Below are 15,454 nucleotides of genomic sequence, written 5' to 3' on the forward strand. Positions count from 1 at the left end.
TGTGAAGTGTGTTATTTTGAAAATACCAGCATTATTTGTGATGCAAATGAATAAAGTGCTGCTTACCTTATTGTTTTGCATATCTTTATTCGCCCCGTTCTTCAGCAATACCATCGCTGCATCTACGTTGTTGACAGCGGCTGCCCAGTGAAGTGCAGATTTACCTGTAGCACAAACAGAAACCACTTCAGCCTGTGCTCAATTACATTTACTAAGAAACCAACAATACTAATACATGGTAATGTCATTGAGATAAAATAGTAATAAATATATAAAAAAAGAATTGTATCCATTAGCAGTAAAATCTCACCATATTATATGTGACCAGTGAAATGTTTGGACAAAGCTACTTAATTATTACTATTTTACACATTTTAGGATAATAGCAAAGTCATAAAAATTAATAAACAAATCTAATTAAATATTGTAGATTGTGTATTGGTGAACAATATGGATACATCAAAACTTAAGTTTGAGGCTGGTCAAATATTTTCGGTGTTTAATGAAATACGTCTCAACTGCATGTATTTAAACAAAATACAGTAAACACAGTAATATTGTGATTTTTTTAAATAACTTTTTTTCTCTCTCTCTTTTATATATATTTTAAAAATGTAATTATTCCTGTGATGGCAAAGTGGAATTTTCAGCAGCCATTACTTGAGTTTTCAGGGTCACACAATCTTTCGGAAATCATTCTAATAAGCTGATTTAGTGCTCAAGATTTACTATTATTTTTTTATTATTAATAATGCTAAAAACATTTTTGTTGCCGCTTAATATTTTTGTCGATGCTGTAATACACATTTTTTTGAATTCTGTGAGGAATAGAAAGTGCAAAGGAACCGCATTTTTAAAATTAGATTTGAATCAAAACCAAACTGAATGGTAATGTATATCTTATCTTCTCCGAACCAACTTCATGAGGTGCCACCTGGCCTTTGCTGAACACTTTATTTTTTTGGTTCAATGTTTTCTGATTCAACTTGTACATGTAATAATAATTGATAACAATAATATGTTTGACAGTGTTTGAGTATGGCAGTATACCAGAATCATCAATGGCATTGACATCAGCATGGCAGTTGATGAGTTCCTCCACCATGCCCTCGACCGCGAGTCTTGCTGCCAGTATCAGAGGTGTAGTGCCATCATGCATGCGGGCATCCAGGTCTGTGGCACGGTTACGTATCAAAATCTGCAAAGGGACAAAAGTTAACATGTTTCAGAAAAAAGAGATAATGATGCAGAAATCGGTGGAGACACACAATGTTAAACATTATTATTGTTGTGTATTCCCTTATGAAAAACTGGCTCACATACCTGGAAGACCCCTTGTGCATCTGCAGCCACAGCAGCATGTAATGGAGTCCGTCCCATATTGTCCTGGATGTTGGCATCTGCACTGGCCTCCAAGAGCCTTTTTGCAGCATCTGAGCGGGCGTAACGGGCAGCCAGGTGTAGGGCTGTCTCACCCGTTCGGTCTGTCTGGTTGTGAAGGTTGGCGCCTTGGTAGATGAAATCACTGATGACGTTGGCCGAAGCATCCTCCTCTTCCTCGCTGTTTCCTGTTTCTAGCCCTCCTCCACTACAAGATGCGATCATGAGAGGAGTAAAGCCATCTAGAAAGGAAAAAGAAAGTGAAGATGTTATGTTTATTTGTATTTAGGTAGCACAAGCTTTTATACTAAGGAGACATTCATTTTTCAAATTCTAAAATCCATTATGACCAATCAGGAGCCAATCAATTTTTTCTTTCATATTTCAGGTTTCCATTGTTATTTCTACTACACAATTTGAAGAGAAAACACTGAAAGTAGCACAAGTTTTCCTTTGAGTAGGACTAGTCTGAGGCCAACCTAAAGAAATGTTTTCCTGGACCGAAGTAACGGCAAAGAAACAAACAAATCGAAGTTGGATTGGACGCACTCTCTTTCTGAAGCGCCCCAGATGGCTTTGATAACGGATTGTAATCAAGCGTGGGAGTTTGGAAAATCTCAGGGACGAGGGCCACGCTTTGAAATTTCAACCGCTGGTAAAACAGAGTATTATCACCTCTGAGAAGCTGCTTTCTTTGCTGACTTCGACAGGGGCTTCTCGGCTTCAAAAGAATAGCTATTCCCAGATCAGGCCTGATTTGGTCGATTTAAAAACATCAATCCACACAAAGAGAAAAAAAAAAGAGGGAAAAACAGCTCGCAAAGAGATGGCAATATAATGTTGCCTTTGACAATAATAAAGTGTTGTCAGGGAGTGCTTTCTGGTGTTTACATAAAGAGTGGGTGAGCTTATCATAAAGAGTTTAATTAACAAAACACATGTCAGCAGAATGATATCACAGGATGAATCGGTAAGGCTGGTAAAAATGTGCTCAGTCCCCAGGGTTTCCAGCTTTCAGTCAGAGCCTTTGAAGTGGATTATTTTCCCCCAAAGGGCCCTGAGCATTAACTCCTACTTAGAACTCAATTCAGTTCCTCATCCCAGCACTCGACAGCGTGCGCACACACATCGAGGGTAAACCGGAGAACAGGTGTAATCCATAAGCAAAGAATTAGAACAAATGATTTCCCAGCAAAAATATAATCAACCAAAATATTATATTTATCTACCTAAAAATGACCTAGTCAATGAGGCCACATTATATATATACATATAACTTAAGGCAAATATAATGAAGTTAGAATTTCAAATGAATTAAATTATTGTTTTTTTTATATAGTTTTTAATTTAATTATAATCAAATTATATTATTATAAATAGAATTGAAATTTGCATTAATAACATTTTATTACAGTTACATTTAAATATATTTAATTATTCTATAGGTCATCAATACCCAATAACTACAGCGTTATTACATGGGGGGGGGGGGTATACAACAATGCCAAACCTGGTCCTCGGGCATTGACATCCATGCAGTCATTCTCAATCTCGCCCTGAGGGGGTGTGGGAGCGATGGAGGGGATGCGGAGATCGGCTGCATCCAAGTGCTGCTGCGTCCACTGCCGGTGATCTGGCTTATGGTCTAAATCCAGCATCGCCTGCTCCTCAGACTAAAATAGGAGAATGAGACATTAACAAATTAAAAACCAACATTTTTATTAATATTATTAATTAATGCAAGAGTACTAATTGTAAGACAGATATTCTTCCATGTGAAACTCTTTGCTCTGCTCACCCTGAAGCGTTTGGTGTCTGACGGTTCCTCTTCTCCCCATTCATTCTGGCTGTCATCCATTAATGAAATGTCGGAGCAGTTCTTAAGTGGCCTGATTTTAGAACAATAATCCATTACTTTAAAATACTTTACTTTGATACTTTAAAGACTGTTCTCCAACACCAAACACCATCATAGGTAATCAACCACCAGCTTCTTCCTAAAACCACTTAATTAAATTCAACTCAACAGATGATCAATAAAAAGAAAAACTTTCCCTCCATAATAGTTTGTCCCCAAAGATAACGCAACTGACCTCAGACCGACGGAGTCTTCGCCGACCGGCTCCCTCCTCTTCTTCTTGCTGGGCTCACTGGTCTTGAAACCCCCTGGAAACCAGAGTTGACCGTGTTCCCGGCGGCGTTTACGGGACGCGACCATTCCAACGGCGACAAAGGCCAGCAGCGCCAGTCCTGCCAGAACCACGTAGACTGGATAGAGCTCTATAGATGATGGTCCATCGATCTTACCTGCCACAGGAAGCACAGTTGACATGTCAAACCCACAGAAGAGACAAGAATGCGTTCCTCATGCAACTATGAGGCACAAATTGGAAGACGATTAGGTGGACAAATTACGGCAGGGCACACGTTCGCAGTCATCAGAATTGCTAACCGCTTCTCATCAAAAAGAAGGAGCTGGCAAATAAGAAAAGGAGGAGGACAGAAAAAAGAAAAACGAAAGAACACCTCCTCTCCCCTTTCTCAGCCTAGGGTACCAGGAGACAACTTTACCAGTTCTTCTTTAAGGGAAAAAAAGGGAGGGATTAATGAACTTCAAATTACCGCGCACACTTTAAGCTGTAAAGACGAAGGATTTATTAGGATTTTCGAGATAACAAAGACTCCCAACTTCTAGCACACTCCCGATCAATTTTTCTCCCCGCTTTTTTCATGCTCTCTCCACTAACGATTTTCAAATGATCAACTCTGCTCACCTTAACCCTTGGAGATGCATTAAGTCCTGGTACATTCAAAAGGTTATGCTTGTAGCAGCCCCCATCATTTTAGATTCAAACCATGATTGGGCTGTATGCGCGTTTGTGAGAGCGTCTTGTTGGGCCAAACGAGTTGACATGATTTGCATCAATTAACTATTTTTGGTGCCTGGAGCCAGCGCATCTGCCCTCAGACTGCCGCATTGATTGTTTAGTCTGTCTAACGCACAAAGAACATTTGCTTCATTGTTATAAGGAAGAAGCATACAACCTTCAAAGTGATCCCTGTAATCTGTGGTAGGAGGTGGTGGGGTTAAAGGTTGGGGGTGTGCTGAATACATTGAGTAAGATGGGAGGCCTAGTCTTGATCAAGGGCATTATGGGAAAACGTGAGGCACACGACAATGCTTGTGCCAAGCACTCACTTGTGACGGCCTCGATGACGTAAGGCATATTCAGATTGCCGCTGGAAGCCAGGGCTCCGAGGAAAGCTGCTACGTCGTTTGCGCTCTGGAAGCACTCGGAGGTTTGTTGGTAGCATTGGCGGTTGTCAATCTCCAGATATACCACCGAGCTGATGGAAATCAAAAGTGTGATTTTTTATTTATTTTTTTTTTTTATTAAAACACATTCTTAAAGCATACGAGGCCTTGACTGTCACAAACGTACCCTTTGATCTGCATCTCGTCCAGTTCGCGGCGTTTCCTCCCTCCTTCCACCACTATATTGTAAATGCCGCTTTTTACGGAGCTCAAGACGCTGGTGGAAGCATCGTTCCAGCCATCTAGTGATCGTTTGATGTTGTGCTTTCTCAGCTCCTGCTCGTTACCATAATAAGGGTAGATCATTTCCTCTCCCTTGCTGTCGCGCCGGAAAACAATGTTGGTGTGGAGGACTCGGCTGAGCTCGCGCAGAAATCCAAAGGAGTTGTTTCGGAGCTGATCGGGTAAAATGTGGACCACCACAACTAGGAGCCCAGAAGCTAACTTCTCGGGGATGTTGCTGGCACAGTCCAGGCCGTCCCATTCACACTCTGCATTATTACAGCCCTGGTCACAGTGGCCATCTGCATAGTGGTCTTTGCAATACTGGTCATAGAGTGGACTGTGAGAGAGGAAAGCAGAGTTTAGAAATAGCATTCATTCTCGGAAACAGAGCTAAAAAGCATATGATTCTGGTTTTATAGGATTTCTAAATGGTCTTGAGCTGGACTACATGTATACCAACTTGGCCAAGCTACAGTACCATCTAACAAAAATACAGCAGAGTGATTTAAGACCATGGACCAGCTATTATATGTCGTGAGAACTTGTTTGACCAACTAGCATTTAGCTAAATGATAATCAGTTAGTCTTACTTCTAAAATGGTGTATGATTGAGGTTTTTTTTATATTATAAATTAGTATTTATTTGTATATTTTCTATTTTTATTTTCATTAGTCTTAGTCATTTTAGTTTTGTTATTTTCTTTAAATATGCCTGTTTTTATTAAAATGTGCAAAAAGTAAAAGGTTTCCTGAAATAATATATTACTACAATACTGACTTTCACTCAGAAATTCTCTAGCTGTGTCACAATTATAATAGAAATTTAAAATTCTTAAAAAAATAAGACTGGATTTGAATAAAGCCAGAAATTTGGGAGCAAAAAATATTTAAAGAGATTCTTGAGAAAACATACATTTTCAATTATTTTCAATAGAAAATGTTGCATAACTTTAATGTTTTTTTGCCATGACACTTTCAGAGCTGCTGAAGAGAAATTGCCTGGGAGTTCAAAAAAATTGTGATTTCCAATTAAAGCTTCCTGATAATCTCTCTTAGCATGATCGTTTTATATTAAAACTGTTGGCTATTATTGCAAATATACAACTTGTACCTTTCCCTGAAACTTGTGTAAAAATTCTCAAACCGCACTCACTTGCACTGGCCCTCCAGTCTCTGGCAATCAAATCCATCGTAGAGGCATCCAGCGTTGTGACACTGTTCATCACACTTCCCGTTATTAAAATAGCGCCAGCACTGCAGCGTGCCTGAACAGTTCTTCCACGGGTCATTGAAGTTCAGCGAGCAGTCCCCTCCATCCCAGTCACAGGCATAATTATTACATGCACTGTCACAGATCTTATTGCCTTTCTTATTCTCACAGTCTGCTATCTCGCATCTCACTGTCACTCCTGGAGCTGGTGTGATATCTCGAGCAGGGCCACCTTGAAAGCTGAAGTCCAGGATGTGGCAGAAGAGGCCATTGAAGCTGGTAGGACAGATGCAGTGGTAGTATGGGGCCTCTGATATATACTCGCACGTGCCTCCATTGTAGCATGGATTGGTGGTGCAGTGACCCTCAGTGGGATGCTGGCACTCAGGACCAGTGAAGCCAGGGGTGCACAGGCATTTGGGGCTCTTGTGACCAGAAATGCATGTACCGCCATTTTTACAGTGGAGACTCCCACATGCATGAGCGTCATTCTCACAGGTTGAGCCTATAAAACCCTAAATGGGACATACACCAGTTGTAAAATGTATGTATCATAGTACACTGATTTTTTAATAGCAAATCTATACAGTATCGTTCCAAAGCTATGTTAAAAGTTTTTTTGAATGCTTTTGAAAGTCTCAGGCTGCAGTTGTTTGTTAAACAATATAGTAAAACAGTAATATTGAGAACTTATTACAATTTAAAATAACTGTTTGGATTGTAATGTATTTTAAAATGTAATTTATTCCTGTGATGACAGACCTGAATTTTCAGCGGCCATATTTCCAGTCTTCAGTGTAACATGATCAGCAATTATTCTATACTGCTCAATAATTTTTTTAGAGAAATAACATAACGAAAAAGAAAAATGTTGAAACAGACCCTTTTTTTTACTAAAAAAAGTTTGTGAAAGTTTATTTTCTTTATTTTGATCAATTTAGTGTGTCCTTGAGAGAATGTGAGAATAAAGCATTTAAAACATTTATCTGTATCTATCTATCTATCTATCTATCTATCTATCTATCTATCTATCTATCTATAGTATAATAGTATAATAGTATATATATATATATATATATATATATATATATATATAAGAAATTAAAACATTTTTAGAAACTTTTTTTATAATAGAATAAATGTGTGTCCTTGTAACTGAAATGGAAAAACTAAGGATAAAGATAGTGGTTTAAAATGATAAATCATTTATTCATATAAGTTATTATATATAATTTATAATACATTTTACCATATTTAAGGCCACATTTATGTTTATGGTCTGTATATGATATGCCTGATTAGTTCATGATATGAAATAATAAAAGTAGTGGTAAGAATAGGATTGCAAAATGATGCAAAGCAGGTTCAGAAGACCATGGCTAAATGAATCAGTGATTATGACTAACCGGTGGACATTTGCAGATGAAGCCATGAGGAGTGTTACTAGCCACAGCGCAGGTGCCTCCATTACGGCAAGGTTTCCCCTTACAGCCATCAAAGACTTTGTCACAGCGCTGACCTGTAGTGACCCACAAACAAGGTTATCATGTGATCAGAATGTAGCGTTACTCTCATGATCCAAGCAAACTGCAGTACCTGTGTATCCTGTGCGACACTCGCAGCGGTAGTTGTTTGTTAGCTGGATGCAGCTGTGCGTGCCACGGGGGTCACAAGGGTTGGACAAGCATTCATTGACATCCCCCTCACAGCGTTCCCCCACATATCCGGCCAGACAGATGCAGTGGTATCCACCCACACGGTCCACACAGCGGCCCTTGTTAAAGCATTTGGGCTCCTGGGTGATGGGGTCTGTGAAGGGTGTGCAGTCATCAATGTTGATCTCGCAGTGCACACCTGAGAGAGAACGGGGAGGAAAGGTCTCATAAAAGCCAACCTTATTACAGAAGTAAAGGAGTAAATTTAGGCTCTGTTACAAAACCTAGTGAGCGACCTTGCTTGAATACTGCCTAGCTGTCCTCTAAGGCAGTATAATAGCCATCACTGACTAATTTGGAATGAAGAAACATGACTTAAATAAAACAGAGTGCAACAGTTGGTTTACTGTAAAATTGGAATAAAATTACTTTTCTTTTTCTCCATGATGGAATATGGAACAATAACTTTGAACCTTTAAAAACTGACCTATGAGCTATAAGGATGATAATCAATGATTTATGATTCTGTTGTGGCCATATGCATGCATTATTGCAACTTATTGTTTTATATAATCATGTTTAATTGCAGAATTCCTGGTAAATATATATATATATATATATATATATATATAAATATATATATATATATATATATATATATATATATATATATATATATATATATATATACACTATATATATATATATATATATATATATATATATATATATATATATATACTATATGTATATGTATTTTTTTCATTGCCTGTGCTTCATGCACCTTTACTGCACATTCTTAAACTTTTTTTTTTATATTTGCTTCAGTCATAGTTTGTAATGTTGTGATTCATCCTGTAGCTGGTTTGTTTGGTTTATGGCTTTTAACTGTTTAACTAAGACTTTTTTTTTAAATCCCTATGAAAAAAAAAATAATACTTCCAGAACCAAGGCCAGTGAAAAAGCACTCTACTGACTACAACAGAGATGGATGTTAACGTTACAAAGCTAACAAAGATGTATTCTAAACATAAAAACACAAAGCAAACACAAACATTTCTGTTTTAATTCGATTCATTGTAGATAATTCATGATTAATTACATGAGAAATATGTCTATATAATATGAATTCTATAAATTCAGTATAATTCTATAATATAATATACATATAAGTTATAATGAAATATAACTAAACTTACTTAAATAAAATTGCAATAATACATTTTGCTAAATGTTATTAGTATACCGGTAACTATTTTAATATAAAGTTAAAATTAAATCAATTAAAATCAATTTATTTAGACATTGCTTCCATGATGCCTTAAAACCATATATACAGACAAAGAAAAAGGATAATTATGTTTAATACAACTGGGTAATACAACACACTCAATGTTTCTATTCTTTTTTTAAATAAAAGTCCATTTATGAGCTGTAATTAAGCAAGACTACATCAATCAGAGAGAAACGTCTAAGCCAGCTGATAACAGTTAAGACCTAATTAATGAAGCGTGGAATGGGCAAAAAGAGCAAAACCGAGGAGTAAGTGATAGCTGACCTTGTGTTCCCCGAGGACAGGAGCATTTGTAGGTATTGATCAGGTCGATGCATGTGCCTCCGTTCTGGCAGGGCTGAGACAGACACTCATTGATCTCATCAGAGCAGTTCACTCCATGATAACCTGGCACGCACTTCAAGAAACGAGAGAAGGAGCGAGGCGAATTAATGCCAAACATAAAACAAGCCTGTTTCTGTTTACTTGGCGGTTTCGTCCTTCTTTGTCAAACAAGCAATTCCGCTACAAAGAAGGGAGATTTAGCAGGCATTGACCTAAATTGTCTTCTTCTACAGTCATTTCTGTCCCTAACCACCAGGTTTTCTTGACTTACTTCACAGGAATAGCCACCCAGGTAGTCGGTGCAGGTTGCTCCGTTCTGGCAAGGATTGGGAATGCACTCATCCACCTGCTCCTCACAGTAGCTGCCCGTGTATCCGGCCTGACAGTGACAATAGTGTGTGTTTCCAGCGTCCAGACACTGGCCAGAGTTACGACACAGCCGGGCCACCTCCACACCTAAAAACGGAAGAAACAAACATCACAGCAGATTTGTGAAACACTGAACTGCCCCGAACTGCAAACATACTTTAGGCACATACACACATACAAACAAACCTACCTTGCTGTTTGGCGGCCACCTCGCAAGAAACGCTGGGGACATCGCAGTATAAACCAGTCCAGCCCGCCTGACACTGGCAGCTGTACCTAGTGCCGCTCTGTCTGCAGATACCTTCATTCTTACAGGGAGACGGCCTACACCAGTTCACCAGCTCCTGCAAGACAAGAGTTCATCCAATTTGAACTCATGCATCCATGAGTCGTAATAAATATTTTATTTTATTTTATTATTTTTGACATAAAGTGCTGACATGAATTAGGGATATATGTATAAAAAAGAAACAATAATAATGGCCCGGCTAAATTATGCTATGCATTCTAATTACAATAAAAGTATTTGATGTTAGTTTGTTGCTAAGCTAAGAATGTGATACTCTAAAGTATAAAAATACAGAGAAAACTAAAAATTTATTTTCTGATTAGACTTGAAAAAAGTGAAATAAAGGATATGTGTCTACATGATAAATATTTAATATTAAAATTACAATTAAAATTCATGCATTTTATTTATATATTTTACAAGTATAATTATTTTAATATAAAGATAATAAGTTCTATATATATTCATATTGACATTTCTCTCACATCAAGAGTGCTCCTAAGATGTCTTAAAATCATAGAGCTTCAAACGAAAAAAAAGGACAGGTAACTTTAATATTGTGAAACTGTAAAATATAACACTGTTCCTCAGTTCAACATATAAAGTAATAGGCCTACATTTTAAACTATTGGCATCGATTACTTAAAAGAAGTGGAATGAATAGAAATGTATTAAAAAAGAAATTGTATATATATTTTAGGGAATATTGTGATAACTAAATATTCATTTAATTTGAGAACTTTTCAGCAATTTTTAGATTTATACTACAGAATCAACAAGGAAACACTGTAAGCAATGAATGTATGATAGCTTTATCCATGTGACAGGCTGTCTAAATCTGATTTGTTACCTGGCAGTTAAGGCCATGGTATCCCTGAGGGCAGGTGCACTTGTATGTGCCGTAGCTGTCCTGACAGGTGCCTCCATTCATGCAGGGTCTGGAGTCGCACTCGTTGATGTCATGCTGGCAGTAGTTTCCAGTGAACCCCGTTGGACACAGGCAAGTGAAACTGTTGATGCCGTCCACACATGTGCCGCCATTAAAACAAGAGCTGTTTGAAAAAATAATTTTAAGTCTTATTTACTACATTAATTTAACATCATGTAGTTTTTTAAGTAATATGTAAAGGTGTGTGATGACTCTGTTGTTGCATTGTCCTTTGTTTACCAGAGGGGGCACTCATGGACAACAGAGGAGGAAAAAGTGCTAGAGGCTTTTTTTCTGGTTCACTTTATCATGAGGTAGATCGGTTGACTGACAAGCCTAGACCGTAACAATGAGATTCTGAAAACTGAGCTGGGATCAGTGATAGCCATGTTGTATAGAGCAATAATGTTGAAATCTCTTTGCATATCAGAATTAAAACTTTTGGGGTCCATTTTTTTGTTTTGTTTTTGAAAGAGTATTTTTTCAAAGACATTTTACAATAATTGGTAACACTTTAAGGTTCACACTTTTTAAGGTTCCATTTATAAAGGGTTTATAAAGGTGTTAATAGATGACTAATAATTAACTTACAAATGCATTATAAATCATTGATAAGCAGTTATAAATGCATGAATAAAAGGGTGAATTTGATGCAATATCTGCCAAATAGTGAGCCATTTTTAACTCACATGTTATAAATGCTTAACAAATATATTTATAAATACTTATTTCACCCAAAACCAAATTCCTGATTTTATTCATGATGCAGAAAAAATCTTTTTTAGCAAGACTGAAGGGTGTTGTATTTAAGGTCCTCGTGTCACTTTTCTTACAATGTTTCCTACCAGAATCTAATCTGTACCATACCCATGATTCTTCGCAAAAGTTCATGATGCCTATTCACAGCAATGGTATGAAACTGATATATTTTGTTTATTAAGAATGAAATTATCATCTTTATTTTTATTTTGGGGAAACATTATAAATGTAAAGCCATGACTTCTTAATGATTTATAGATTGTGAAAGTGAACCTTAATGTTAAGTGAACATCTGGTAACCAGTTATTAATGATCTATAAATGTTATTAACATGTGAAAGTGAACCTTAATGTAAGATGAACCCCTGTGAACCATTTATTTATGAGTTATACATTTTAGTACCATGTAAAAGCGAACCTTAATATAGCGTGAACACCTGTGAACCATTAATTAATGAGTTATAAACGTTAATAACCTGTGAAAGCGAACCTTAATGCAAAGTGAACAACTGTGAACCATTTATTAATGAGTTATAAACATTAGTAATCTGTGAAAGTGAACCTTAATGTAACGTGAACACCTGTGAACCATTCATTAATGAGTTATAAACGTTAGTAATCTGTGAAAGTGAACCTTAATGTAACGTGAACACCTGTGAACCATTTATTAATGAGTTATAAACGTTAGTAACCTTTGAAAGTGAACCTTAATGTAAAGTGAACATCTGTGAACCATTTATTAATTAGTTTTAAATTTAAATAACCTGTGAAAGTGAACCTTAACGTAAAGTGAACACCTGTGAACCATTTATTAATGAGTTATAAACGTTAGTAACCTGTGAAAGCAAGCCTTAACCTGCACCTGGAAGCGGGCTTACTGAACTCTCTTTGTTTTGCTCGTGTCAATGTTTACGAATAGATTAAATGAAACGACACAAAATTAATCTTGACAAACTATATATCATTATAAAGATCTAAGCCTCAAGCATCGACGACAGATCGCTGTTTTTCAATGGAAAGCTTATAAAAGATGTATTTGCTAAATTTGTGTAAGCAGTACACATCAAAAAATGAAGAATCAAAACGCAGTACATACTAGATTCATCGTAACAATGAGTCATATTCACGTGCTGTAAATCCCGGTTTAGCTAGAAAGGTAAGGGTCCACTGAATGACATCTCATAGAGCACGTTTAGTCCAATGAACCAGTAACGCTGTAATATGGATGATAATTACTTTGTTTACATTTCATTTCTTTAGGGACAGTATTGTTTGTGTCCGTTATGGAATAACTCAGGCTCAGAAAATTGTGTCTTGGTAGTAAAAAACAGCATGGTTTTGTAGCATACAGTGTCACAAACAGAATGAGACGATCCACAAAAAAAGTCAAAGATAGGCGGAATATTGCTTATTTTAATTCTGCCACTCTCTCATGACAGCTCATGACACCCGCTGTGACACACTTGTCATCAGCACGTGATAACTGACTATATGAGCAGAAATCAGTGTAAATGCTGTATTTTTAGCAATCTCAGGATGTACTGTAATTGGCATACATAGTTGATATTTATTTATTTTTATTACTCAAAATTATTCTTATTGTTTTTTTCTAGTCCTCAAATAAATCACTTATATGATGTCTAAGAATTTGTCTATTGTTTATAATTGAAAAACTATGCAGTGGTATTATAATTATTTTATATTTGGGGGGGGGGGGACTAGACATATTATCAGAATATTATCAAATATTTCATGATATCTTCTTCAGATTTGATTTGAAATAGAAACTCATGATGCATGTCACTTTCAACCCATAACTTTTCTAGATTGTTTCAGGACTGATTTAATGTATTTTCACGTAAAATATATTTTTTTCAAGGCACTTCAGTGTCTATAACTTTTAATCTTTTTGAGTATTATCAACTCTGGATGATGAAAAGTCAAGTCCAAAGGTTCTTCTTTCCAAAGACTCCAAAATATGTGTGTAACACTCTGAAGTGAGGAACTGTTGCAATTTTAAGTTAGGTAGGACACTTTCAGCTGTGAGTCCCATAATGGGGGTCAGGTTAACAGGTTGATGTAAAGTGAACCATGTATTAATGAGTAACAATTGTTTATAACCTGTGAAAGTGAACATTGATGTAAAGTGGACACAATATTAGTTACTTATTGATTGATTGATTGATTGATTAGTATTGCACACACAGAAAAAGCTTGTATTTTCTGGTGAAATAAATTTTATTGTTGTTGCACTACATCAGCAAACAACTTTCAATTTGAAACAAAAAGATTAATATTTTCTTTTACAGCACAATGGAAAGTCACTGAACATAACTTCACATAAAAAAGTGGCTTATAAAGGTAAACACACATTATAACTAATCATCAAATCTATACTTAAAAATATTTGATAAATGCAAAATCAGTAAAAACTCCCAAATATTTGTATCTATTTTAGCAGTTTTGAGTATAGAATTAAATCAATGACTGAAAGCACTGTTACAGAAAATTATAATATTAATAAAGCCCACTGTAACTTCAATATTTGTTCATCCAGACTAGCAGTAACCTGCACGCGAGCGATCAAATGCATTATATGCAATCAATTTTTGTTTTTTTAAACCCTTTATAAAGGGAACCTTAATTTAAAGTGTTACCCATTTATTGACTCAAAAATACAGAAAAACAGCGGTATTGTGAAGTATTATTTAAACAAATTTTTAAATGTAATTTAATCATGTGATGGCAATTCATTAAATTCTTAAGTATTTATAAGGGTTTTATATTTGTGAAAACAGCATGTTTGCATGCACCTCTACTGCGGTGCAGAAATGGCATATAGGGTTTGAATTTTTAGGCAATTGTTTTGTAGTACATATCTGTTACTGCTTCGTCGATATGTGTTTGTCTTGTTGCCTCTTTATTGTAAGAGTTTTCTGTTGCAGCTAAAACAGAGACTTGTTTTATATTAGAGTGCCGTTGTTACCTCTCAGTACAGTCAGGTGTGTTGTTCTCACAGTGAATCCCACTGAATCCAGGTGGACAGGTACAGGTGTAACTGTTCACACAATCCGTGCAGTTGGCGCCGTTTTTACATGGGTTACTGTCACATTCATTAATGTCCTCCTCACATCTACTCCCCCGGAAACCTGGTAGGCAGGTGCAAGTGAAGGCGTCCACAGCGTCTTTACAGAAGCCACCGTTACTGCAAGGGTCTACAGGAAAAGGACTGGGTTAGACATCAAGGCATCAACTAGAATGAAATAAGGCTGAAATGGGACACTCACTGGGCTTGCAGTCATCAATGTCTGTCTCACAGTTGCGGCCTGTGTAGCCCGATTTACAACTGCATTTGTAGGTGCCAATAGAGTTTTGACAGATGGCGTCGTTTCGACAAGGGTTTTTGACACATTCATTGATATCCACCTCACACGTTTGGCCTACAATTGAGGGAGTGCACAAAGTATGAATGTAGTTATGCATAATATTAAAGCTAGGATATAATTTCTTGCTAGTTTTGTGAATTTTGTACCTTGCCATCCTTCAGGACACACACAAGAGAAGCTCTCAAAGTCTTCGGACTCCTTACACACGCCTCCATTCTTACAGGGTTTAGGGCTACACGGGGCCAACAGGGTTTCACAGTTCTCACCTGGAAGATGAAATATATAGAAAACCTGAAGCATTAGGAGAACTCCACATTGTT

General features: G+C 36.7%; 1 protein-coding gene across 1 annotated transcript in view; it reads right to left on the minus strand.

Annotated features, from left to right (window-relative positions):
* notch1b (notch receptor 1b) overlaps positions 1 to 15,454 on the minus strand; it is a 46,749-nt gene that overhangs the window by 2,722 nt on the left and 28,573 nt on the right. Inside the window, exons 16-33 of the mRNA XM_052557211.1 lie at positions 15,281 to 15,400; positions 15,036 to 15,188; positions 14,735 to 14,963; positions 10,913 to 11,114; positions 9,964 to 10,117; positions 9,676 to 9,860; positions 9,345 to 9,477; positions 7,728 to 7,985; positions 7,538 to 7,650; positions 6,075 to 6,646; positions 4,824 to 5,258; positions 4,580 to 4,728; positions 3,474 to 3,687; positions 3,179 to 3,269; positions 2,891 to 3,053; positions 1,324 to 1,622; positions 1,051 to 1,198; positions 67 to 164 (exon numbers count right to left, since the gene is read on the minus strand). Of these exons, the coding sequence (XP_052413171.1) occupies positions 67 to 164; positions 1,051 to 1,198; positions 1,324 to 1,622; positions 2,891 to 3,053; positions 3,179 to 3,269; positions 3,474 to 3,687; positions 4,580 to 4,728; positions 4,824 to 5,258; positions 6,075 to 6,646; positions 7,538 to 7,650; positions 7,728 to 7,985; positions 9,345 to 9,477; positions 9,676 to 9,860; positions 9,964 to 10,117; positions 10,913 to 11,114; positions 14,735 to 14,963; positions 15,036 to 15,188; positions 15,281 to 15,400 (3,716 nt within the window). The remainder of the gene's footprint in view (positions 1 to 66; positions 165 to 1,050; positions 1,199 to 1,323; positions 1,623 to 2,890; positions 3,054 to 3,178; positions 3,270 to 3,473; positions 3,688 to 4,579; positions 4,729 to 4,823; positions 5,259 to 6,074; positions 6,647 to 7,537; positions 7,651 to 7,727; positions 7,986 to 9,344; positions 9,478 to 9,675; positions 9,861 to 9,963; positions 10,118 to 10,912; positions 11,115 to 14,734; positions 14,964 to 15,035; positions 15,189 to 15,280; positions 15,401 to 15,454) is intronic.

The sequence above is a fragment of the Carassius gibelio genome, chromosome B5 (assembly GCF_023724105.1).
Source record: "Carassius gibelio isolate Cgi1373 ecotype wild population from Czech Republic chromosome B5, carGib1.2-hapl.c, whole genome shotgun sequence".
Taxonomy (NCBI): Eukaryota; Metazoa; Chordata; class Actinopteri; order Cypriniformes; family Cyprinidae; genus Carassius; species Carassius gibelio.